At 33.4% G+C, this 23,974-nt stretch overlaps 3 protein-coding genes across 3 annotated transcripts; all 3 read left to right on the top strand.

Annotated features, from left to right (window-relative positions):
• Window positions 1-10,293: 10,293 nt before the first annotated feature.
• On the top strand, window positions 10,294-13,512 carry LOC107901466 (serine/threonine-protein phosphatase 2A activator). Its single transcript, XM_016827487.2, has 2 exons — window positions 10,294-11,581; window positions 13,201-13,512. Exons 1-2 carry the CDS (start codon window positions 10,413-10,415, stop codon window positions 13,205-13,207), a joined length of 1,176 nt encoding a protein of 391 aa, XP_016682976.1. The 5' UTR covers window positions 10,294-10,412; the 3' UTR covers window positions 13,208-13,512.
• A 4,998-nt stretch (window positions 13,513-18,510) lies between these two features.
• Window positions 18,511-20,833, top strand: LOC107901468 (F-box protein FBW2). The gene is made up of 4 exons (XM_016827490.2): window positions 18,511-18,785; window positions 18,990-19,378; window positions 19,455-19,765; window positions 19,903-20,833. The coding sequence occupies exons 3-4, from the start codon at window positions 19,455-19,457 to the stop codon at window positions 20,450-20,452; spliced, it is 861 nt and encodes a 286-aa protein (XP_016682979.1). The 5' UTR covers window positions 18,511-18,785; window positions 18,990-19,378; the 3' UTR covers window positions 20,453-20,833.
• Window positions 20,363-23,039, top strand: LOC107901467 (F-box protein FBW2). Its single transcript, XM_016827488.2, has 4 exons — window positions 20,363-20,500; window positions 21,722-21,753; window positions 21,831-22,146; window positions 22,284-23,039. The coding sequence occupies exons 1-4, from the start codon at window positions 20,463-20,465 to the stop codon at window positions 22,897-22,899; spliced, it is 1,002 nt and encodes a 333-aa protein (XP_016682977.1). The 5' UTR covers window positions 20,363-20,462; the 3' UTR covers window positions 22,900-23,039.
• The last annotated feature ends 935 nt before the right edge of the window (window positions 23,040-23,974 follow it).

Here is a 23,974-nt window from a genome sequence, read left to right as displayed (position 1 = left end):
AAGTAACTCAACAACGTCTTGCTTTACTTTTTTGGTCATGCATGTTCCCTCAAGGTCACAGCCTCTATTGTCTCATTTGTTTCTCTTATTGCATTACCATCCTTAACAAGTCAGGAGATAAGCTACAATTTATGACATCTCCAAAGTCATGAGATCCCTCTAAACACATATCTCACTTAAAAGGAGATTCTGAGTCTGTAGCAGCGTCACTCATGTCATTGATATCCAAGGACCTATTGTAGGTGCTAAAGGATATACAAAGAATAATATGAATGAATGAATGAATGGTTTGGCAGAAAAAATCCAAAAGAATGAGAAAAAAATCGTAAAGAATGAAACAACATTTGCTCAAAGATGATTGCAATAATGTATTTCATTAAAATAATAATGTTTAGACATGAGCCTATTTCACAAAGAAGTTCTTATTGCTTCTAGGCTAAAAGCAACAAGTGTGTTCTGAACATTACTCTAACAGACTCTAAATACTTCAGGGGTTTCCTCTACAGTCCCATTATTTAGAACACCTCTAAGGCGAATATCTACCAAGGATCCTTTTAATTGTGTCTGCATATATGGCATCAATGTGCAAACTTCTCACCACTTCTTCATACATTGCAGTCCCTCCATCCTCAATCATGATTGGGTAACGGATTTTCTGCACTTGATGAGTCACCCAACTTGACAATACCCATGTTGATGAATTTTTCAACTAGCTTTTTGAAGGTAATGCAATTCTCTATTGAGTGCCCCATAATTCCCGCATGGTAGTCACATTGCGCGTTCGCATCATACCACTTAGGATAAGGAGGTTGTGGAGGTTTTAAGTAATGAAGAGCAACAACATGCGCATCAAACAAGCTTTGATACAGATCCTTATATGACATCGGAATTGGTGTGAGCTGGAGCTTCTCAGTACCTGATTTCATTCTAAATTCTTGTCTTAATAAACCTTGTTGGTTAGTAGCCACCTTTCTTGGCTGACTCACAATAACTGGTTTAGAGTAACTCGTGTTGTTCACCTCATTTTCTCTTTTCCTTAAGATTGACCTCTTGTTACTCTCATCTGCATCAATTTCCCGCTCCTTACGGCGCTTTCAATCATTTCACCATTCATAACTATGTCAGAAAAGCTTTTTGTGGCACTTCCTAACATATGTGTGATGAACGGGGCTTTCAATGTATTTATAAAAAGCATCGTCATTTCTTTCTCTAAGAGCGGTGGTTGAACTTGGACTGCGACTTCCCTCCATCTTTGTGCGTACTGCCTAAAGCTTTCGCTCGGCTTCTTCTCCATGTTTTGAATGGTAATTCTATCAGGAGCAATGTCTACCACATGACTATATTGTTTCATGAATGCTTGTGCCAAGTCCCTCAATGAACCAATCGTGGTACGGCTCAGCTAATTGTACCACTTAGATGCTGCCCCTGCTAGGCTATCTTGGAAACAGTGTATTAATAGCTGGTCATTGTTAACGTATCCAGCCATTCGCCTGCAGAACATGGTGATATGAGTCTCTAGGCAAGTCGTCCCATTATACTTCCCGAATTCCAGCATCTTAAACTTATGAGGGAGTACCAAATCAGGAACTAAGCTCAGCTCTTTAACGTCAATCCTACAACAGCTTTCAGTGACTTCCATCGCCCTGAATTTCTCCTCGAGCCATTTGTACCTTTCCTCTAGCTATTTTGGTAACTCCTCCTTTATTCTTTCCTTTTCAGCCACTTCATCGAAGTTAGGAATGACAGAGTTAACAGGATAATTTTCGGGGTTAGAGCCCAATCTAGCTTGAAAGTTCGAAGCACTGGCCTGGGACTGCTGAGGCCTGATTGTGACAGTATGTTTGTGCAGATATTCAGCTTGAGTTCGAACATGTGGAGGAGTAAAGCCTGGAGGATAGAGTGGTTCATTACCCTCTTCGACATCAGTCATGAGACCCTTTCCCTTATCACCTCCTCCAGTCAACAATTTGGTTAGCTTCGCCATCATATCATCTTGGAATTCTCGCATCTTCTCAGACATATCCTGTTACATCTTATCTAACCGCTCCTGCACCTGTAGCTGAAGTCGGTGTTGCATCTCCTTCTGACACTGTACGAGTTTTTCCAATCTCTGATCCATGTCCTTAATCTTTGCTCGAGTGCCGTAACGGTGCTTGGTCAGTTGGTTGGTTTCCAGGTTAACTGAGCAATGATTTTAGTTAATTAGGATCCTTTAACTGTGTTTAATGCATATGATGTAATGAAATGCAAATGCATGAAATGAATGCGAAAAGAGACGTTGATTCATGTTCAATTTTTTTATTAGAAAGCTTTACTAGAAAACAAATTTCTTTACATAAAGTGGACACATATATACGGCTTTGCCCTTGTACTCTCAGTAAAGACACCAACCATTCAGATGTTAAGATACATCTCACGAATTTGACCTCCTTTTTGTTTGATCTAGGTTGTAAATCATTGCTCATTCACGTTCATTAGCTTATTTATGAGATTGGGACCTTTGATGACTTTTGAATAAACTTTGACAATTTGGATCCTCAAGTCATGCAGTAAAGTCGTATACTTCTCTTGTTCAGCTTTTCGTGCCATGTTTTCTTCGGACCACCGTATTATCTTCCACCTTATCAAGAAACCTGTATTCCATAACAAGCTTTCTAATCTAGTAATCGAACTCAAATCAACATCTCTTTTCTACGATGCAAATGCAATGCAATCATGATGTCATGTAATCAAAACAAAATAAACCCAAGTCAATATCACACCAAAAAGATATAATCCAATACAAACATGAAATAGCAAGAACATTTATTCAGGAATCCACTAGGGTTTGGTATAGCTCTACCTAGGGCAAGTTCCTAAAGCTCACTATATGAGGCTTAGTTTCTAGTGTAAGGGTACCCGAACCAGCAGATTCCTCGATCCTCACCCATTATAGGCTCATGTGGATCGAGTTCAGTTCAGGGGGATACATTTCCCTATGGCTGCACGGAGATGAAAATCTCACGAAGACATAGGTACGGATGTATCCCGGAAGCGGTCTACTACCCTGCACGGAGGTGAAAACCTCACGAAGGACTAGCTTCTCACTCCCACTTAAAGGGGTAAAACTGACCAACTTATGAAATGCAAAATGCAAATATAGGTCAACCAGCTTGGTTCAACCATGGGAATGAACCACAATGAAAACCAAAAAAATGAGAAAGGAAATCATGATTTAAAAAATTTTTAATTTTCGACACAAAGACAAAATATAACCAAGTCATGGCTCGACTCTCTTAGTCCCCAGCGGAGTCACCAAGCTGTCGAAACCGTTTTTTTGAAAACAAAAATTTTGGTTGTCGACTTAAAAAAAAACAAAAACTGGAGTCACCTCAATCAAGGATCGGTGGCGACTCCAGTTTTTGTTTTTTTTAAGTCGACAACCAAAAGTTTTGTTTTCAAAAAAACGGTTTCGACATTATAATTATAGTTTATAAAAAGTTTTAGTTTATAATGATAAATTCTTATTATTTATTATTTATTTTTATAATTTTATAATTGCTTAGGGTTACATTCAAAACTAATGGAAAATTATAGTCTCCGTCACTTAAGATTTGTGTGTTAAAAAGAAAAAGGTCAAGAGAAATTAATCATCGTGGTATTTCTCTTTATCAAATCCGATTGATGATTCCAATTCAGCATCAGATAATTTTCTATAATTTCTGGTTTGCAAAATACAAAGATCTTGAATTTTTACTTTTGATTCAATTTAAATTTAAGTTTTATTTAATAAAATTTATATATAATTTTAAATTAGAAAATATATTTTTATTATTAAGACTAAAAATTTAATGTTTTGAATTTAAATATTAATATTAATATTTAATTTGATAATTTTAATAAATTAAAATCATAATTAATTTTATCTATTATTGATGAAGAATTACAAATTAAATCAACTTTTGAATGCTTAAAATACTCTTTATTTTTAAGATATTTATACGAATTATAAAGATAGGGTTACTCTTGTAACTTTATTCAAAGTCAAAGTGTTTAGATAGGATACGTTTCATATATTACTATTTTATTGTCATATTAAAATAATTAAATAAAAAAAACTTAAATGGGTTTGAAATTTAATAAATATTAAAATACACTTTGTATTTCAATTACATTTTCATTCTCATTTAAATTATCTAATTACATACCGTGTAAAATGTTTAAAAATTTTAAAAATAAATTAATAAATATAAAAATCACGTGCAATGCAAGAGACACTGAAAACTAGTTATATCAAAATTGAAACGAAAATGTAAAATATAAAAAGAGGCTTAATAAGAATGAAAGGATTTAAGGGTCGAGGTTGCCAGCCTCCTTAGATTCCCCCTCTGTGTATTATATGTTTGATGGTTTCATTGGAATCTTGGTCTTATGCAAATAGACAAAATGTAACACCCAAAATATATAAGATTGAATGAAATAAATAACCAAGAAATGATTTAGTTTTTATGGTTACGTAGTTAGTGCATTTCTTAGAGATCTTAGGTTTTATTCACCCCTCTCATTTCTTTTCTTTTTATTTTCAACAAAATAGGATGAGAGTCACTTCAAAATAAATATTAATTGATGTAAAAACATAATAAGAAATGGGTAATAGCCCAATGGTTAACATACCACTCTCTCCCCTAGTATAACCAAGTTCAAGCCATGCCTTTTAATTTCAACAGGAAGGGGAAATTACCTTGCAGCCTCCTAACATCAATTTAATCTCTAACCTTGCCAAGAATTGGTAAGTTCATTATTAATTTCGTTTGAAGGACTCAATTTAGGTACCCCGGACCAGATCTAAGTGCGAGAAACGTCATTTGAAATCCTAGAGACAGGTGAATTGGGACAAATCATGTCCCCATGTAGGTTGATTTGACGAATACCACAAGGTCACAATCTGTCACACGGTCTAACCACACAGTCCAGGGCTTTCCAAACGGTCCAGCCACACGGTCGTGTCTCCCCTGTTTCTTAGATTTTATAATTTTGGCCTAGAATTTTATGTTTTGTTTTGTTTAGTCCCTGAATGGTTCCCGAACTATTTTTAGTGTTTTATTTTAATCAATTGAGCCATTGATGGTATGGATAATGTTAGGACCCATACTCTTATTGATTGAATTATTATGCATGAACTGTGAATAATTTAAATATATATGCCTATTGTATCTATATTGGTGATTACGCGTACAACATGCCTTAATCTTATCATTAATTCAAATCCATGATAAGCATGTTTTGATGTTGTAGTGATTAAATGAGAGCATATTTATTGCTACCAAATTGATCTGTTGAAATCATATTGTTCATTCCCATTTTATTTGTTATAAGCATGTTATATTACATTACATGGGAAGGATGCTTTGAAAAGGAGGAAGTTCCAGCAGAATATAAATTTGCAACGCAGGTGGTTTATCCATATACATTTGGCAGCTTCCATCTGCATTTATGTTATGTACTCACAACCATCTGGCAGCATATTAACCTGCAACACTGGTGGTTCGCCCATCCATTATCTGGCAGCTCTTATCTGCAAACTTGTTATGTATTCATAACCATCTAGCAATGTATTATCCTACAACTTTATGGTTTATCCACAACCTGGTGTGTAGGGATGGATGAGTTCTACAAAACTCTTATTATGGTGTGTAATGGTGGGTAGGATCTTTTCTGTAAATTTTGAAGTTGTATTGCATTTGCAAAGTATGTGTAAATGATTTTGAAGATTTTTGAGATGGTATATATGTGTATGATGTTGATTGTTAATCCGATATTTTGAATATGCTATTGTAAATTATTATATGTGATGTGATTTTATATGCTAATCGGTTGCATTGATTATCTTGTGATGGAACTCACACTGAACTTCATAGTTTACTCCCTTTTTTTCTATCTTTTCAGATAACTCACCAGGTTAGGATGTGAACACGTCATCTGAAGGGTCTCGGATCGGCTTGTTTTCTATAATATTTATGCTTAATATTTGATATTTTATCATTCAGAGGTTGTATTTTTTTTGAATTGTGACATGGGTATTAGGATTTGGGTTGTTTTTATTTTGTATGACATTTAATTTAAATTTTAGGATATCAAGTTATGATTATTAATTAACTATGTGTGAACCCTGGCTTTTATTAAAAAAATATTTTTCATTTTTTCGCTACTAAATTGTTATTAAGATTTCAAGTAATAAATAAATTGGTAATTAACTAAGTTTTCTTCCAAAGATAAACAAATGTTTTAAAATGATTGTTTTCAAAACACCGATAGCTTACTTGGTCACTTCGGTGGCTAATGTAATCTTTCGAAGTCAGGTCTAACCTTTAGGATGGGTTGGGGAGGTTATATTTGATGGTATCAAAGCTTAGGTTTTTTAAACTTGGACTGTAAAAATTTGAATAAACTTGCATGCATGAATTAAAAGGGTATTTTGGGGAAAAAACCATGCCACAAGTTTTTGAAAAAAATGACTTTCTGTAGGAAATTAAATTCAAGACTCAAATGCTGGTCCTACTTTAGTTATTGTTACTTTTGAAACTTTAGATAGACTATAACCTTTAGATTATGAATATTTAGGAGGATCACTAATGCTTGAACATTTGTATGAAAATTGTAGATATACTTTAGACTCTAAAATTTTCACGAGATTAGCTATGAACACCCAAGGTAGACATGGTAAGGGTAGGCCATGTAGGGGTTGCACCTGTAGAGCTGCCCACTGTCCAGAGAGAAAACATGATCCTTAAGGAGGACTATGTTGAGAATTCTACCACCAATGGTGGTGAAAGCTATGAGAATGACGATGATGCTGCGATGTAGGCAATGCCGAGATTGTTGCAAATGGTTGCTAGAGCCTAAATTGGATCAAGAAGTCATGGTCTATTACAGAGAGACTCCGATCAAATAGGGCAGAAACATTCAAGGGTATTGCTGGAACGACTCCCATTATGGCTGAATACTAGATGGAGTTGACTGAGAGAATTCTAGAGGACTTAGCATGTACTTCGTAGCAAAAACTGAAGGGCACTATGTCCTTGCTCAGAAAGGAGGTCTAGCGCTGGTGGTAGACTGTTGTAAACGGTACACAGTCTGATCGGATAAACTGGGTGTACTTTCAAAAGGCCTTTCAAAAGAAGTACGTGGGCACTAGATATGTGGAAACCCGCAGGATCGAGTTTATCGAGCTAAAACAATAAGACAAATCTGTGGTAGAATATGAGGTTGAATTCTAAGGCTCATTTCTTGGTGATTTTATTAATTCTAACCCTATGTATTTTTGGGGTGTTACAAGTAATTGGACACATCTTTACTTTGGTCCTTAGCATGTATCTTTTTGTTAGCCCTGCTGTCTGATTTTTTTCAAAGTAATGTTGCCTAATTACCTTATGCTACTTGTCAACTTGTTGAGGCTTTGGTTGTAAGATTAATTGATTATTTTGGGCTTGAGGTGTTACTTTTAACCGGTATAACAATATGTCTCCCTTAAGCTTGAAGCAAGTTATAAAGTGACCTAATGGCAGGTTACAACAATATGTCCCTTTTCTCTATTCTCCTCATTTCTTGCCTCTTATTTCCTTTTTATCCTCACTTAAATCCTATCCCCTTTCCTTTCTCCTTTATTTCTTTCCTATATTTTTTTATCTCATCCCTTTATTTTCTTTTTTTTTTAGAAAATTAAGTTTTTTTCCAACATAGGTAGCTTAAAGGATGTTTACGGTCACTCAACACCATCGACCTTTACTTGGTAGAGTCCATTTTTCCATTCTCTCTCTTATGAGAGTACAACTATCTAGAGTCTTCTTAGACTCTTTGTCTTCATGTTCTAGTGGTACCCAACAAATTTCTTAGGATTTGATGAGTCAACAATGTATGTATGTGAGCTTGAAGTTTATTTTTGGCAAGTTTTTTGCATATTGAACTTTCAATACAGTGCAACTTTAGTATTCTGGTCATAAGTTGAGTTACAGACCTCCGTTTGAAGCCTATAATATATCAATTTGAAGAGAATTGAAGTATCTAGCTAAATTTATTTATGAATTAAACCCAAAAATGACCAAGAAATTCGGCATGAAAATGATCAAAAAGCCTAGAAAAATTTTGCTTTATGTAATTAATGGCACTTTTGTATTTTCTCCATTATATTATTTTTTCCCTATAAATAGATATTATTAAGTTAAGACTTGGCGGTGGACAAATATATAGCCACTCTTAGTTTCATTTTTTAAAAGGTTTTTAAAAAGTTTTGATTCTAAAAAGTTTGTGAGATTAAATTGTTTTTAATCTTTCACTGCTCTTTAGTATTTGAATGTTTTCAGGTTTGTTAAATATTCGACCAATATTTGATAACTTAGAACAATTTCTTTGTCAATTAAGGATTTATCAATTGATTGATTTCTAATATTTGTGACAAGCTACATCGTCGTTTGTGTAGTGCAAGCATGCGATCTAACTTAAATTAACCCTAATTGTGTGTTTGTTGGTTAGAATGGAGTCCTTTTCGCCCTTAATGCTATTGATAAATTAAATTGTAAGTGATCGTTATAGGATTAATTTGTCAACAAGGGGAGTAATTAATGGTGATTGTATTGGTTATCGAGAAGATAAGAAGAGATTAGATTGCTAGGTAATCATCTGTAACTATAATCAATTTATTAAAAAACATTGAAATTTATCTTTGTACCAATGATTAATCCCCTTTTTATTTAGTTTTTCTTTTTTGTTTTATTTGAAGGAATAAAATTACTATCGTCCTTTGTGGGTTCTTCCCTACTCATCATTAACCACAAAATTTCGTAGATTTTATTTTTGTTGGTCTCAACAGCCTCTCCTTCCTATTAACTAGGCTTAAAATCTTCCAAATTAGCACTCATAGTTAGGGGTGAGCAAAACTCGATTCGACTCGAAAAAATCGAAAAAAAATTTGAATTTCGAGTTAAACAAATCGAGTTATTCGAGTTAATTGAGTTATTCGAATCAACTCGAATTTTTTTTTTGAATTTCGAGTTCGAATCGAGTTGAGTTTTCGAATTTGAATAACTCGAATAATTCGAATAATTCTAATATCAAACTATAATATTTTACATTTTTACCCTAAACTCCCAAACTTTTTTACTTTTCCTTCAAAACTTTTACTCCTTCCCACTTTCCCCCCAAAACTTTTACTCTCCTCCCCTCCCAACCCCCCAATCTACCCAAAATCCATTTCCCACCAAAATTTTACTCTTCCATTTACTTTTTCTCAAAATTTTACTCCCAAAAACACTCAAAACCTTTTATTTTCCCCCAAAATTTTTACTCCCTCTCACTTTTCCCCTAAAACTTTTATTCTCTTCCCATCCCACCTCCCATCTACCCCAAACCCTTCCCCCTCCAAATTTTTTTTTAATATTTTCCCTCCAAAATTTTACTCCCCCTATTTACTTTCCCTCAAACTTTTATTCCCCAAAACTTTTTATTTTCCCCCTAAACTTTTACTTCTCACCCTTTACTCTCAAATAAAAAATTAAAATTATCCAAAAAAATCACTAAACATAAATAGTAATAATTTTATTTATATATACTATTTATATTATTAAATTAAATTTCATATTTTATATTATTTATATTATTGAATTGTTTAGTCATATTGAATATTTATATTAAAATTGAATTCTTAATTATGCCATAAAATATTCGTGTTAAAATTTTATATTGGTATCAATTTCATATTTTATTTTTAAAATAAATTTTATTAAAAATCATATTTTTATATTTAATATATTTTTTAATTCCAAAATATATAGTGACAAGAATCTGAAGATAATTGAAACAACTAAGCAAACAAATAAGCTAACCAATATATAAAAAATTAATAAATAAATTATGAGGTGATAAAAGTTAATAAAAAATTGATTAAGGTGGACAAATTTTATTACGATGGGTGACAACGGTTACAAGGACCCAAAATTATTTTTTAAAATTTAACTTGAACAAATATATTTGATTCGATTCGATTCGAATTCCATCTCACTCGATTCGATTCGAGAAAACTTAAAATAAATTTAGAATGATAAAATGAGATTCGAAAACTCGATTAACTCAAAAATTTTCGATTCGATTCGATTCGATCAAATGCTCACCCCTACTCATAGTCATAGATGATTTTACTTACGAAGCCCTATTAAATATCCAACACTTGATTTTTGGGCTCAGAAAATCATAAATGGTTCCATTGTCAAAGCCCAACACTCCACCTAAAAGAGCCCAATATGTCTACATCATCCACGCGCCTCTGCTCTAGAAAACTCGCCATCGCAACGCAAGGAATACATTTTCATTTCGAAACAAAGATTTGTGTACCCCCAAAGGCGTAATTATCTGACGATCATCGCACAGTTTTCTCCGCCGCAATGGAACCACCGCCACCGCAATCCCCTCGAGACGAGCACCCTCATACTCACTCTCATTCATCCACCTCCATCCCCACCACTGGTACTTGCTGCAAGTGCGGTGGTGCCACGACCCACGCCCCACCGTCCCAATCCCCAACTTCCTGGCCTGACCTTTCCTCTCCCCCGGCATACCGACCGATTCGAGCCCCCGCTTTAAACCTCCCTCCAAACAACACCCAAGCCATAATCCTAACTCCTGTCCCTCAATCCCAAGAAGTCCCCACCATTACTCCTCCTTTCCATTTCCAAATCCCATCCAAAAAAATCACTTCCCCTGATGATATCCGCAAGTTCCACGACTCCCCTACTTCTAAAAACTTCCTGGGTTTCATCGTCGCCTTGTCGGAATCTATCCGCGGCCGTAAAATCTCCGATCCCAGCCATGAATCTGCCACCGTGTCCAATATCGTCTCTATCATCGAAAACCTGAGTCTCTGGGTCGATCAGATCCCACCCGTTCAACAGTCCTCTCGTTACGGTAACATCTCTTATCGAACCTGGCACGAACGCTTAACCGAAAACGCCGAATCCTTCATGCTACAGTTCCTCCCCGAGGATCTCAAACCGTCCACTATTGAAATCGTCCCTTACTTCACTGACAGCTTTGGGAACTCAAGCCGAATCGATTATGGAACGGGACACGAAACCAATTTCGCAGCCTGGTTATATTGCTTAGCCAGAATGGGAATAATCAAGGAAGAAGATTACCAAGCAGTGGTGGCTAGGGTTTTTGTCAAATATTTAGACTTAATGAGGAAGCTTCAGCTTGTTTATTGCTTGGAACCGGCGGGGTCTCACGGGGTATGGGGCTTAGATGATTATCATTTTTTGCCATTTATATTTGGGAGTTCGCAGTTGATTGATCATAAGTATATGAAGCCGAAATCGATTCACAATGAGGATATTTTGGATAACTTTTCGAGTGAGTATATGTATCTTTCGTGTATTGGGTTTATAAAGAAGGTGAAAAAGGGTCCGTTTGCAGAGCATTCGCCACTGTTGGATGATATCAGTGCAGTGCCTAATTGGAAGAAGGTGAATAGTGGGATGCTTAAAATGTATAAAGCTGAGGTGCTCGAAAAGGTTCCTATTATGCAGCACTTCCTCTTTGGCTGGCTCATTAAGTGGTAAGTTTTTTGGGGGTTTAATTGTTTTATTTATAGAATAGTAATTTGCGACATGTTCCTTTTATGCAAGATTCATACCAGTGCCAGCTTTGACATTGTTTATAGTATCATAGTTAACGATTCTCTGTTTTTTAGTACCGGTCTGATGTTAAGTTATGCTAACTTACATGAGTCTGTATAGAAAAAATGCCCCTTCATTTACAAATGCTATGTAATGATTGATGACTGCTATCATGAGGATGGTGCCATTACTTGGAAATGGCACCTCAGAACACCCTCTGTGTCTAATATGCCTTTGTTAATACCTAAGTTACTATAAAGAGTTCATGCGATCTTTGGTGACTTTGAAAGATGGCATTATTGTTAGCTGCATGTTTTACAAAAGCCATGCCTTGTTATGGGTCTGTGCAATGTGAATACTTTGGCCACATGGCTAAGCTATTTTGAGCCACCTCAGAGAACCGTTCACAAGTTGATACCATTACTAACTGATATCATACTATTTGCCCAATGATCAGTCTTTCCTCTTTAGTTTCTGTGGGGTATGATGGAACAAAAATAAAGTAACTAGCATGGTTCATTTTGATAATTGATTACAAATTACTTTGTGCTTGGATTATTCTGATAACCTTTGATTGTTGTAGTAATAATATTTTACTGTATGTTTAACACTTCTAGTAAAAACAATTTCTGTCCTCATCCAGGAATATGCATTTGTTTATTTCTTTTTGTCTGTATATTCATCATGTATTAAGCCATATGGTTGAATGTAAAATGTCATGCATCTCGTGATGCACTTATGCTGTATAGAGATCATCTACTCTTGGGTTCTGAAAGCCAATAAATTCTCTGTATTCATGAAAATGATAAACGGTTACCTGTAGTATGAATCGCTGTCTGAGCACTCTAACATGCCTAGTAGAACTATTTTGAGAGGCCAGAAAAGAATCTGCCATCTATTGGGATCGTGATACAACTAAACCTTACTCTCACCCATATAAATGCATATCAGCTTAAAATTTCCTCACTATAATATAGCATATTTTTACCATGTGATATGAGTGACGAAGACTCGATTCTGCGCAATCTTTTCGTTCAATTGAGGTGCTTTGGAAAGCTCATTTAAGATTTTCTCAGAGTGATACATGAAATAATCTTTTCAGACTTATGCAAGAGATGATGAATATTGGTTCAGACCTATCTTCCTATTTATTTATTTATTTATTTTCATTTGGGATGTCTTCATCTAAAGCTATTCAAGATTGAATTCTTGTTTCCTTTATACTTTCTGGTTGCCCTTCATATTGCGGTGAAGCTGATATGCATGAACCTCTATAAAATGATTAGTATTCATGATAAAGCTTATCTGTTGAACTCTGTTAAACTGATTTATCAAAGCTTTGGGTCGCCTTCAAGTAAACCTTCCATTCATTTTGGGTTCACCACTACTATGAAATAATTCTGGCATGTTGTTTATGCTTTGCTTGTATTTAAGATAGGTGTTATTGGTATTAGATTTGTTTTCGTGACACTGTATTGCGCTGCTATAACATTATGGTTATAATTAACAGGGTAAGCATGTTAAACATGTAACTAATTTCTGTTATGAATTTTCCCAGGGAATGATCTTGGTTTCATCTTTATGGACACAGGCTGTGGAACCAAGAGAATACTATTTTCCACCTGATTTCATCAACAGTTGTAGAATTAGAAAATTATCCTATTATCATTCTATAGTACCATGAATTTATTTAGATGTTTCTGCCCATTCTAATTAGCTATACAGGTGTTGTCACTGACCCCCCACCTCTTTTCCTTTTTTTTCTTTTTTTTGGATGAAAGGTCACAGGTTTTATTAAAATGCTTAATGCATGGAACTTATGTTTTGCAATATATATTTATGGGAAGTAGTAGTGCATAATTTTTTTTTTTTATTGTGGAATGTTAAAGACCATTAAAATCAGAACCTAACTGGAAAATGGGTAATTTAAGATATGTTATCATAGAACATAGTGAGATCTCCTGCATCAAACATGGCAACTCTATTGACTATCTGCCCCTTTGCATTGATTTAGGTGAGGTTTTTGCTCTATACTTTTAAGCTTTCTGCATATCTTACATACTGCGAATAAACCTATTTGTGATTCATTAGCATGATAAATATGGAAATGGATAGATTGAGTACCTGACATCTCAAAACTTTTACATGTTGGTTTTCGACTGTAATTTCCTTTTTAATTTAATAAGAAAATGAAGACTCATTATTGGTTAAATTATGAAAGTTCCTGGTTGAGTGATAAAAAATCCTTTTTCAATTTTTGTTAATATTGCATAAGTATGAATTCGACTTAAGTTGGTACTCGAACTTTTATTTTATCGAATATTTTAGTGCTTTTTTGTAACATCAACACTGAATGCTCAACAAAATATTAATTTTTGCTAATTCATTAGTAATAAATTGATGAATTGTTAATAGTGTTGTTAATTGGACTAATTTATCTGTTAAAAGAAATTTAAGATAAAATTATGAATTATATTTGATTTCATACACATCATATAAATCTTATAGAGATACTAAAATTATGTTAATAAGAAAATTAATATAAATAAATATTAAATTTAAAAGATATAAAAGTCAAAATAATCCCTTAGTAAAAAAATAGAAAAGCAATCAAACCTTTAATGACAAAAAAAAATTAATTAAACATTTTTCTTAATAAAAACTGTTTGTTTATTAATTTGATCGTTAACAATGTTAATTCGCATTGTTAACAATGTTAATTCGCATCGCTTAAAGTTGTTAACGTTGCAAATGGTACTAACACGGCTAACATGGTATGTCACATTAGTAAAAAATTAAACAGATTAAGTAACTCGCACAAAATATCTAATTCCCGCATTAAAAGATTGTTCATGTAGGAACTATTGAACCATGTTTTTGTTACATTATCATCTTTGTTTCAATATCAAGTTTGTGGCTTGCAGATTCTATTAAAATGCTTCATGCATGGAATTTAATAAAAATATACAAGGTAAGTCCTTGTATTTTTTATAAGTCCTTGTTTCAAATACAATTTTCAGCCACAATTGTTTTAGTTAAAATATACCATATAACTCATTGAATTCTTTATAAATTTAAAATTTAGTATTTGTAATTTTATTTTTTTTAGGAATTTAATCCATCTATTTTTCATATTTCAATATTTAGGTCCAATTGTTTATACTTTTAAAAGTATTTTATTAATTTCAGTCCATTGCAACGTCATTTTTTTAGTTACATGGTTCAAAGCCTATGACCATTGTACAAAAAACGTTTCATGAAGGTCAATCTATTAAATGAGACTCATTTGACACGAAACTTATCTATTTGAAACATTGTTGGCCTAATATGGAAAATTAAAGTTACTTTGGTAATTAAATAAAAATAATAATTTTAAAAAATATATAATCTCATCAGATTTGATATTATAATGTACGAGATTACACAAATCTCTTTTTAACTGAAGATAGGCTTCAATCTTGTCTATTTATAACTTAATCTATACCAAGCTAACAATAGCTCATTGTTTATAATAATCCGTTTGTATCATATCATTCTTTTAGTATATTAAATCTTTGGGGTTCTTTTATCTTTTTCTAGATGCCTTCGATTTTTTGTTTAGGTTTTGCAGTATAATCCAAGTTGGAAGAAAGTGATATGAGGTAACCCCCAATCTTTGACTTTTCTTCTTTCCTGTTGTGATTTGATTATGACCTTCATGACTTGAACGAAGATCAGATGAAAGAAGAGCAAAGCGAGTTTCGACACTGGGACGAACTACTTCCTGATGTATTGGGGCTGATCTTCACTAACCTGTCATTACAAGAGCTACTGACAATCATTCCCTGTGTCTGCAAATCCTGGAGAAAGACAGTTGGGGATCCCCATTGTTGGCAAGATATAGATCTTGACGAATGGAGCTGTCGCTGGCAGCCCCACCAACTCGATCGAATGCTTCGAATGCTAGTCAGAAGAAGCAATGGATCTCTCTGCAAGCTACATGTTTCAGGTCTTAAGAATGATTCCATTTTCTCATTCGTCACAGAGAAGTAAGTTCACTTGCTCTTACCCTTTTTCACAATTGCTTTCATGATTTTATTGGATCCGAAACCAGTTCCTATAGGGGATCCTTGTTCAATGGAAACCTTGATGTGAAATGGCATTTTTTGCCCTTTGCTTTTGCAAGTGCTGGCTCCCTTCAGGTTTTACGACTGCTGCATAGTAAAATAAGTGATTCAATAGTAGAACAAATCGCCCCAAGTAGGGCTGTGCATAATTCGGTTAACCCGATTTTTTATTTAAATTTTTTGTATCATTGAATTTTAATTTTGTAAATAGACATTTTTTAATATTAATCAAATATTTTTAAGATTAAATGTCATATTTATATGATTTTAATTATTTTCATTGAAAATATTGCACTTGGATGAGAAGTTTTAAAATAATTTTTTAATATGCATTATTTTAAATTATTAATATTTATAATTATTTTGTTTAGAAATCTATTTTTCAAAACTATTGGATAAAGGGTAAATTATCAAAATAGTCATTTTTGTTTGTCTCAGGTTACATGTTAGCCATTTATGTTTGAAATGTTCTGTTTTAGTCACTTACGTTATCGTGGTATAACATTTTAATCACTGGACGTTAATTGTTGTTAACGGTATAATGATAAGCTAATGTGACATGTTAAATAATCATTGCAAATGAAAATTTTAAGTTAAATTATAGAATTGGTCCCTATATTTTTTTTTTGTTTTGAGCAATTCAATTTTTACTTTTATATTCTTTGAACTTTCTTTTTTGTTCTTTATTTTCCATTCTCTTCTTCTTTTCCCTCTATTTTCCTCATTTCTCCATTTCTTTTAACATAGTTTTTCTATATTTTCCATTTGTTAAAATAAAACCTTTTTTTTTAATTTTAGGACTTGTTTTTTTTTTGTGGGCAAAGATTATGTTTCTACATTGAAAAATATGAGAAGAGAAAAAAATAAGGGGGAGGGGGAAGAAAAGGAAAATTAAAAAAGAAAAAGAAAAAAGAAATAATATAAATTGTTCAAAAAAAAATAAAAGTATAGGGGTTAGACTTAACAAATGAAAATTACAGAAAAACTACATTAAAAGAGATGAAGAAGCAGAAGAGAATAGCTCAAAACGAAAAAATATAAAGACCAATTGTATAATTTAACCTAAATTTTTTGTTTGAAATGATGATTTAACGTGTCACGTCAGCTTACCGTTACATCGTTAATGACTTAGTGACTAAAATATTACAACATATTAATGTAAGTAACTAAAACGTAACATTTTAAACATAAAAGACTAAAATATTAATTTATATTGGATTAATGAAGAAGAATGCATATTAAGTTAGGTTTATTGGGAAGGAAAACATATTAAATCTCTCTTCATACGAAAGGAAAATAGCTTCACATGAAACAGAAAAGTTGGAAATTTATTTTAAACACTAAAGTGTAAACCATGTCCAATTCAACCTTTCAAATACTCTGTTCCTTGTAACCCACACAAATTATCTAATTTTTTGCAGTTAAAGTTAAAGCTACCCCTGCCTTCCATGCCTTTCCTTCTTCTTTTTCCAACTAAACACCATCTTTTTACGTGTGTGTATATATAGATGTCGAAACCTTTTTGGAAATTAATTTTTTTTATTTTAAAAAATGAAAATAGAGTTGACACTAATCCTTTTTTGTTTAGGTGTGATTGGATCACCTCAAGACTCGTTAGATTAATATTTGGTCTTCCAAATTCAAAAAATGAGTTCGGGAGTAGGTTACCTATAAGGAAGGATTAGCACCCTTATAACGCCCAAAATTGATCCCTGATTGATTACTTGATGTCTTAGTGTCTAGAATTAAAATTCAAAGAAAATATGATCCACTTCTTACATGATTGCAAATTTAATTGAATTTTATGGAAAGATCCCCCTTATTTCGAGTCAATCGAGAAAAAGATCATGCCTCATAAGTTAGGGTACGATATCTCAAATCCTCGAAAATAAGGATTCTCGTTATTTGATTATTACCGAAGTCTTATATATTTTAAAATTTAAAAGGATGCTCGTTTATCTTGGTTAAAGGAGAAAGCCATACCCCATGAGTTAGGGCATTATTTCTCAAATCCCTAAACAAAGAACATTGCCTTAGTTTTAAAATTTTTCTTTTTTAGGTAGAATGAATGTAGTCTTTTAAATCAATATGCATTTTAATTTATCTAGGCCTAGTAATAAAATGGATAAATATATTTTAACATAATACACGGCATGGATTTTTAGCAAAATGAAGTAACATAGTAGCGGGTAAAAAATGATATATTAGCATGATAGATAAATAAATAAATGAATAAATAAAATAAAAAATGTTATGCTAGTGAGTAATAATAATGCAAATATAATGAAAGTAAAAACATCAATTTATGGTAATAACAGCAATATCATGTTATGATTACTATCATAATATTAATATGAATGATAGAAATAATAATAATAGTAATAAAATGGATAAAATAAAAATGCATAATAAATAAATAAATAAATAACAAAAATTTTAAAATGTTAAAATAAAAGATATAGTAAAATAAGAGGCAACATTAAATAGAAGAGGGATTAAATCGAAATTTGAACAACATTTAAGGTATGTATTGCAAAAAAAGAAAATAAATAAAAAATATAATAAAAAAATAGCGTTGTTTTGGGTCGGGTCATTGGGTCGACCCCAAAATGACATTGTTTTGGGGCATTTAGGGCCACGATGAAACAACGTTGTTTATGTGCCCTATTTAAGTAAAAAATATAATAAAAAAAACATTTCTACACCTTTTTTTTAAGCTTCCTTCTTTTCTTTTTTTTTTCTCTGAAATCACCCTTGAATTCACCCACTAGGTCGTTGGCGCTCCGTCATGGCCACCGGTCATCAGCGATAGCGGTCGTAACCTCCGGTGACCGGAGTTGTAAAAAAAAAGCCATTTTTTATCTCTGTTTCACAGGGAACCCGAATCTAGGGTCGAAATCCCTAAAATTCAGCCAGAATTCGAAAATGCAAAAGGGACATTTCGATTCCCGATTCTCCTCCGACGCGGCCTTTTAGCGAATGCCCAAGGATTCGATGGCCTTTCAAGCCAAAGGGGATATCGACAGTGGCGGCAAAGGTAAAAAAAAGTTTCGTGTTTTATTTATTGTTTTTTTATATGTATACGATGTAAAAATATACCTTTGTAGAATTGGAAATTTTTATATCTCTTTGTTTTTTCTTCATGTCTATTACAATCTGTTTATTCGGCTTTTATAGTCGAGTGATTACAAATATTTGTTTTTGTTTTTTCTGCTTCTGTCTTTTTCTTTCTTCTTTGCAGGTCGCAACGGTGGTCAACGACGATAGGAGTCGCACCCTTGCCATTTCGGTGAAACGATGGTAGGGGAGGCAGTCCTCAAGCATCGCATCCATTGATGTGGCCAGCAGCAGCGGCGCATAAGAAATTTAGGTTTTCAATTTTTCTAAAAAAAGTTTAGGTTGTGGCCTATTGGGCTTTCGGGTTTTGTATTGGTTTGGGCTTGTAATTTGAGTTTTATTTATTTTGTTTTTATTTTTTCTTTGTTTGGTGGTTACTACAATAGATACGTGGTTCTATTCTATTCCTATATTCCTACTTTTCTCTTCCTATACCACCTCTTTCCTTTTTCTTTTTGGTTGCCTTCGATTTTGTGTTTAGGTTTTGCATAATAATCCAAGTTGCAAGGAAAGGTAACCCTCAATCTTTGACTTTTCCTTTTTTCTGTTGTGACTTGATTATGACCTTCATGACTTGAATGAAGATCAGATGGAAGAAGAGCAAAGCGAGTTTCGACACTGGGATCAACTACCTCCTGATGTATTGGGGTTGATCTTCACCAACCTAACGCTACAAGAGTTACTGACAGTCATTCCCTGTGTCTGCAAATCCTGGAGTGAGGCAGTCACGGGTCCTTATTGTTGGCAAGATATAGATCTTGATGAATGGAGCTGTCGTTGCCAGCCCCACCAGCTCGATCGGATGCTTCGAATGCTAGTCACAAGAAGCAGTGGATCTCTCTGCAACCTACATGTTTCAGGTCTTCTGAATGATTCCATTTTCTCATTCATCACAGAGAAGTAAGTTTCACTTGCTCTTACCCTTTTTCACAATTGCTTTCACGATTTTATTGGATCCGAAACCAGTTCCTATAGGGGATCCTTGTTCAATGGAAACCTTAATGTGAAATGGCTTTTTTGCCCTTTGCTTTTGCAAGTGCTGGCTCCCTTCGGGTTTTACGAGTGCCGCATAGTAAAATAAATGATTCAATAGTAGAACAAACCGCCCCAAGGCTTTCCACCGTCACTTTCTTGGATTTGAGTTACTGTCCCAAAATTGGTGCCCAAGCTATAGAGGCCATTGGAAAGCACTGTAAACTTCTTGTAACTCTGTGCCGCAACATGTACTTTCTGGATTCAGCAGGCAAGGATGAACCGGAGGATGAGGCGAATGCAATAGCAGCTACAATGCCAAGGCTAAAGCATCTTGAGTTGGGTTTCCATAATATCAGCACTGAATGTGTTCTCAACATCATCTCTAGCTGTCCTCAGCTTGAGCATTTGGATATAAATGGTTGCTTGACTGTGAACCGTGATCTTAAGTTCTTTAAAGAAAAGTACCCAAAGTTAAAGATTGTGGGACCTCATGTAGAGAAGGTGTTTAAAGAGTATGAGAACTTAGACTTTACAATTATTGATCAGGACTTCTACGATGATGATTTCTTCGAATCAATGATGGAAGAAATTGCAATGGAACTTGCTGAATGATTACGTGAAAATGGTGGAATGTTTGGTTAGTTGGCTGCATCTCCATAGGTATATTTCTTTGTGTCCATGCTGCTTCAGCTATATCTTCCTGTTGTAGTTCACACAGAAAGATGCTTCCAACTATTGAACCATGTTTATGTTACAGTATCATCTTTTTTTCAATATGAAGTTGTTGTGGTTTGGAGAGTCTATTAAAAAGCTTCATGCATGGAATTTGAGTTTTGCAATATATGTTTATTTGAAGTTGAATGGCAGAATTATTTTCAGCAGCTCTGATTTGGCCGTATTTTGGAATTTGAGTTTTGCAATATATGATCTTATTTCTGGTTTTATGTAAACCACTTTTCACAATTTCAATCTAATTGGACATCTTTTTTTCAATTCTCTTCTAAATTCCTTTCCTATATAAATGCAAGTCTGTTATACTAATTTTCTTAGCAAATTAGGAAGCACTATTATTTACTTTCTGGACGCAGTAGGCAAATTTAATATCTGCTACAATGCCTAGGCTAGAGCTTTTCAACTTAGCAACCCCTAGAAGTGTTCTCAATAATCAATATTATTTACCATTGAATTTTAATTTTTTGTAAATAGAAATTTTTTTAATATTAATAAAGTATTTGTATAATAACAATAATCTAAGATTAAATGTCATATTTATTGGATTTTAATTATTTTCATTGAAAATGTTGCACTCTTATTATGTTGTTCCCGATGAGAAATTTGAAAATAACATTTTTTTAATATGTATTATTTTAAATTATTAAGATTTGTTTAAAAATGAACTTTTTCGGGATTATTGAATAAAAAATAGTTTTAAATTCGTCATCATATGATATATTGGAAATAGACTTTCATTTATATAGAAAAAAATCAAAGGAAAAAAAATGTTAATTTATTTTGGAATTCTGAAAAATAGTAATGTGGTTTAATAAATTAAGCAATGAAGATTAAGTATGGTTTTTTTGGGAAGAAAAACATATTAAGCATCTCTTCATATGAAAGAAAAACAATGTTGAAAATTTATTCTAAACACTAATTTTGGACATTGGAATGATGACTCATCTCCAACCTTTCATATACTCTGTTCCTTACAACGCACACAAAATATCTAATTACCGCATTAAGCAGCGGCCTTTCATGCCTTTTCGTCTTCTTTTTCCACCTAAACACCATGTTTTTACTTGTGTATATATAGATACTTCAGTTGTCTTATTCTATGCCTACTTTTCTCTGTTCTTTTTTTGTTGCCTTTGATTTTGTGTTTAGGTTTTGCATCGTGGCAAGGAAAGTGATACAAGGTAACCCCTAATCTTTGATTTTTTATTTATTTTTTTCCTGTTGTGATTTGATTATGACCTTCATGACTTGAATGAAGATCAGATGGAAGAAGAGCAAAGCCAGTTTCGACACTGGGATGAACTACTTCCTGATGTATTGGGGCTGATCTTCAGTTACCTGTCCTTAAAAGAGTTACTGGAAGTCATTCCCTGTGTTTGCAAATCCTGGAGTAAGGCAGTCATGGGTCCCCTTTGTTGGCAATATATAGATCTTTTTCAATGGAGCATTCGCTGGCAGCCCCATCAACTCGATCGGATGCTTCGAATGCTAGTCGCAAGAAGCAGTGGATCTCTCCGCAGCCTACATGTTGCAGGTCTTCAGAATGAATCCAATTTCTCATTCATCACAGAGAAGTAAGTTTCATTTGCTCTTACGCTTTTTCGTAATTGCTTTCACGATTTTATTGGATCCCAAGCCAGTTCCTATAAGGGATCATTGTTCAATTGGAACATTGATGTGAAATGGCTTTTTTCCCCTTTCCTTTTGCAAGTGCTGGCTCCCTTCAGGTTTTACGACTACCCCGAAGTGAAATAAGTGGTCCAATAGTAGAAGAAACCGCCCAAAGGCTTTCCACAATCACTTTCTTGGATTTGAGTCACTGTCCCAAAATTGGTGCCAAAGCTATAGAGGCCATTGGAAAGCACTGTAAATTTCTTGTAACTCTTTGCCGCAACATGCACTTTCTGGATTCAGCAGGTAAGGTTGAACCGGAGGATGAGGCGAATGCAATAGCAGCTACAATGCCAAGGCTAAAGCATCTTGAGTTGCGATGTCATTTTATCAGCACGGAATGTGTTCTCAACATCCTTTCTGGTTGTCCTCATCTTGAGCATTTGGATATAAAGGGTTGCCTGGAAGTGGAACTTGATCATCAGTTCCTTAAAGACGAGTTCCCAAAGCTAAAGAATCTGCTGGAGCTGCGCTTGAGAAGCGTAGGTGGACCGTACATCGGTTATCATGAATTCATTGACTGGATATATGGATTCTCTTATTTGAGAATGTGGGTGGAATGTTGGTTGAATGGAGAAATTAAATTACCTCTTTCAGTAATAGAATGTGCCATTCCATGCCCTTCATTTATTCTTCAATATCTTCTTTCAATGTAGTTGCATTTCACATGGTTTTATATTTTACATTAACATAATATTCTTCTTGTGCTCGTTATTTGTTTTTTTGAAATGCCTAGCTAAATTAAAAAAACATTCAAAAGCCTAAATCTACCGACTTACTCAACAATTGTTCTTAAGATTTGCTCGTACTTTTTGTTTGAATCTTTAGATGGATATTGCGTATGAGAAATATTAAATATATTGATGGTTTCTATTAAACTCCATGATAAGCTTTGAAAGATAAATAGATTCCTATTTTTTCATATACGTTATGCTACTAACCCGAAAATAATTATCCAGGAAATCTTAGCCCAGCCACTTGTAAGGTCTTAAATTCATCTCAACCCACTCAAAAATATTACTTGATAAAAATTGGAATTGCCAGCTTAAATGTTGATGAATAATGAATATGTCAATATTCATAGAGCAAATGTAGAGCAATATATATTTTTATTTAAAATTTGGGTATCATTGAATTTTAATTGTTTTAAATATAATTTTTTAATATTAATCAAATATTTTGATAATAATAATTTAAGATTAAATGTCATAATTATTTTATTTTAATTATTTCCATTGAAAAGATTGCAGATTTGGATGAGACATTTTAAAATAAATTTTATAATATGCATTACTTTAAATTATTAATATTTAGAAAAGTATATTTGGAAACTAATGAATAAAAAATAGTTGGAAATTCATTGTCAAATAATGTTATAAATTAGATTGAAATTAATGTCCAACGTTTCAACCTTTCAATTTACTCTGTTCCTTGTAACGCTCACAAATTATCTAATTCCCGCATTAAGTAGCCCAGTTTTCGCAATTGAAGTTAAAGCTACCCCCTGCCTTCCATGCCTTTTCGTCTCCTTCCTTTTCCAGCTTTTTACGTGTATATATAGATAGTTACCTAGTCTTAATCCATTCATATTTTTCTCTTTAGTTTTGGGGCTTCTTTTTTGGTTGCCTTTGATATTTTGTTTAGGTTTTGCATTATAATCCAAGTTACAAGGAAAGTGATATAAGGTAACCCTCAATCTTTGACTTTTGCTTTTTCCTGTTGTGAATTGAT

The sequence above is a fragment of the Gossypium hirsutum genome, chromosome D06, assembly GCF_007990345.1.
Source record: "Gossypium hirsutum isolate 1008001.06 chromosome D06, Gossypium_hirsutum_v2.1, whole genome shotgun sequence".
In the NCBI taxonomy this organism is placed as follows: Eukaryota; Viridiplantae; Streptophyta; class Magnoliopsida; order Malvales; family Malvaceae; genus Gossypium; species Gossypium hirsutum.
This window is presented reverse-complemented; position numbering and strand designations above follow the sequence as displayed.

Bases quoted from the DNA above. Each gene is read 5' to 3' on its own strand.
- LOC107901466 (XM_016827487.2), top strand. From the start codon at position 10,413: ATGGAACCACCGCCACCGCAATCCCCTCGAGACGAGCACCCTCATACT.
- LOC107901468 (XM_016827490.2), top strand. From the start codon at position 19,455: ATGGAAGAAGAGCAAAGCGAGTTTCGACACTGGGATCAACTACCTCCT. The intron at 19,766-19,902 runs GTAAGTTTCACT...TGCTTTTGCAAG, and splicing joins TTCTCATTCATCACAGAGAA to TGCTGGCTCCCTTCGGGTTT.
- LOC107901467 (XM_016827488.2), top strand. From the start codon at position 20,463: ATGGTGGAATGTTTGGTTAGTTGGCTGCATCTCCATAG. The intron at 20,501-21,721 runs GTATATTTCTTT...TTTTGTGTTTAG, and splicing joins AGTTGGCTGCATCTCCATAG to GTTTTGCATCGTGGCAAGGA. The intron at 21,754-21,830 runs GTAACCCCTAAT...ACTTGAATGAAG, and splicing joins GGCAAGGAAAGTGATACAAG to ATCAGATGGAAGAAGAGCAA.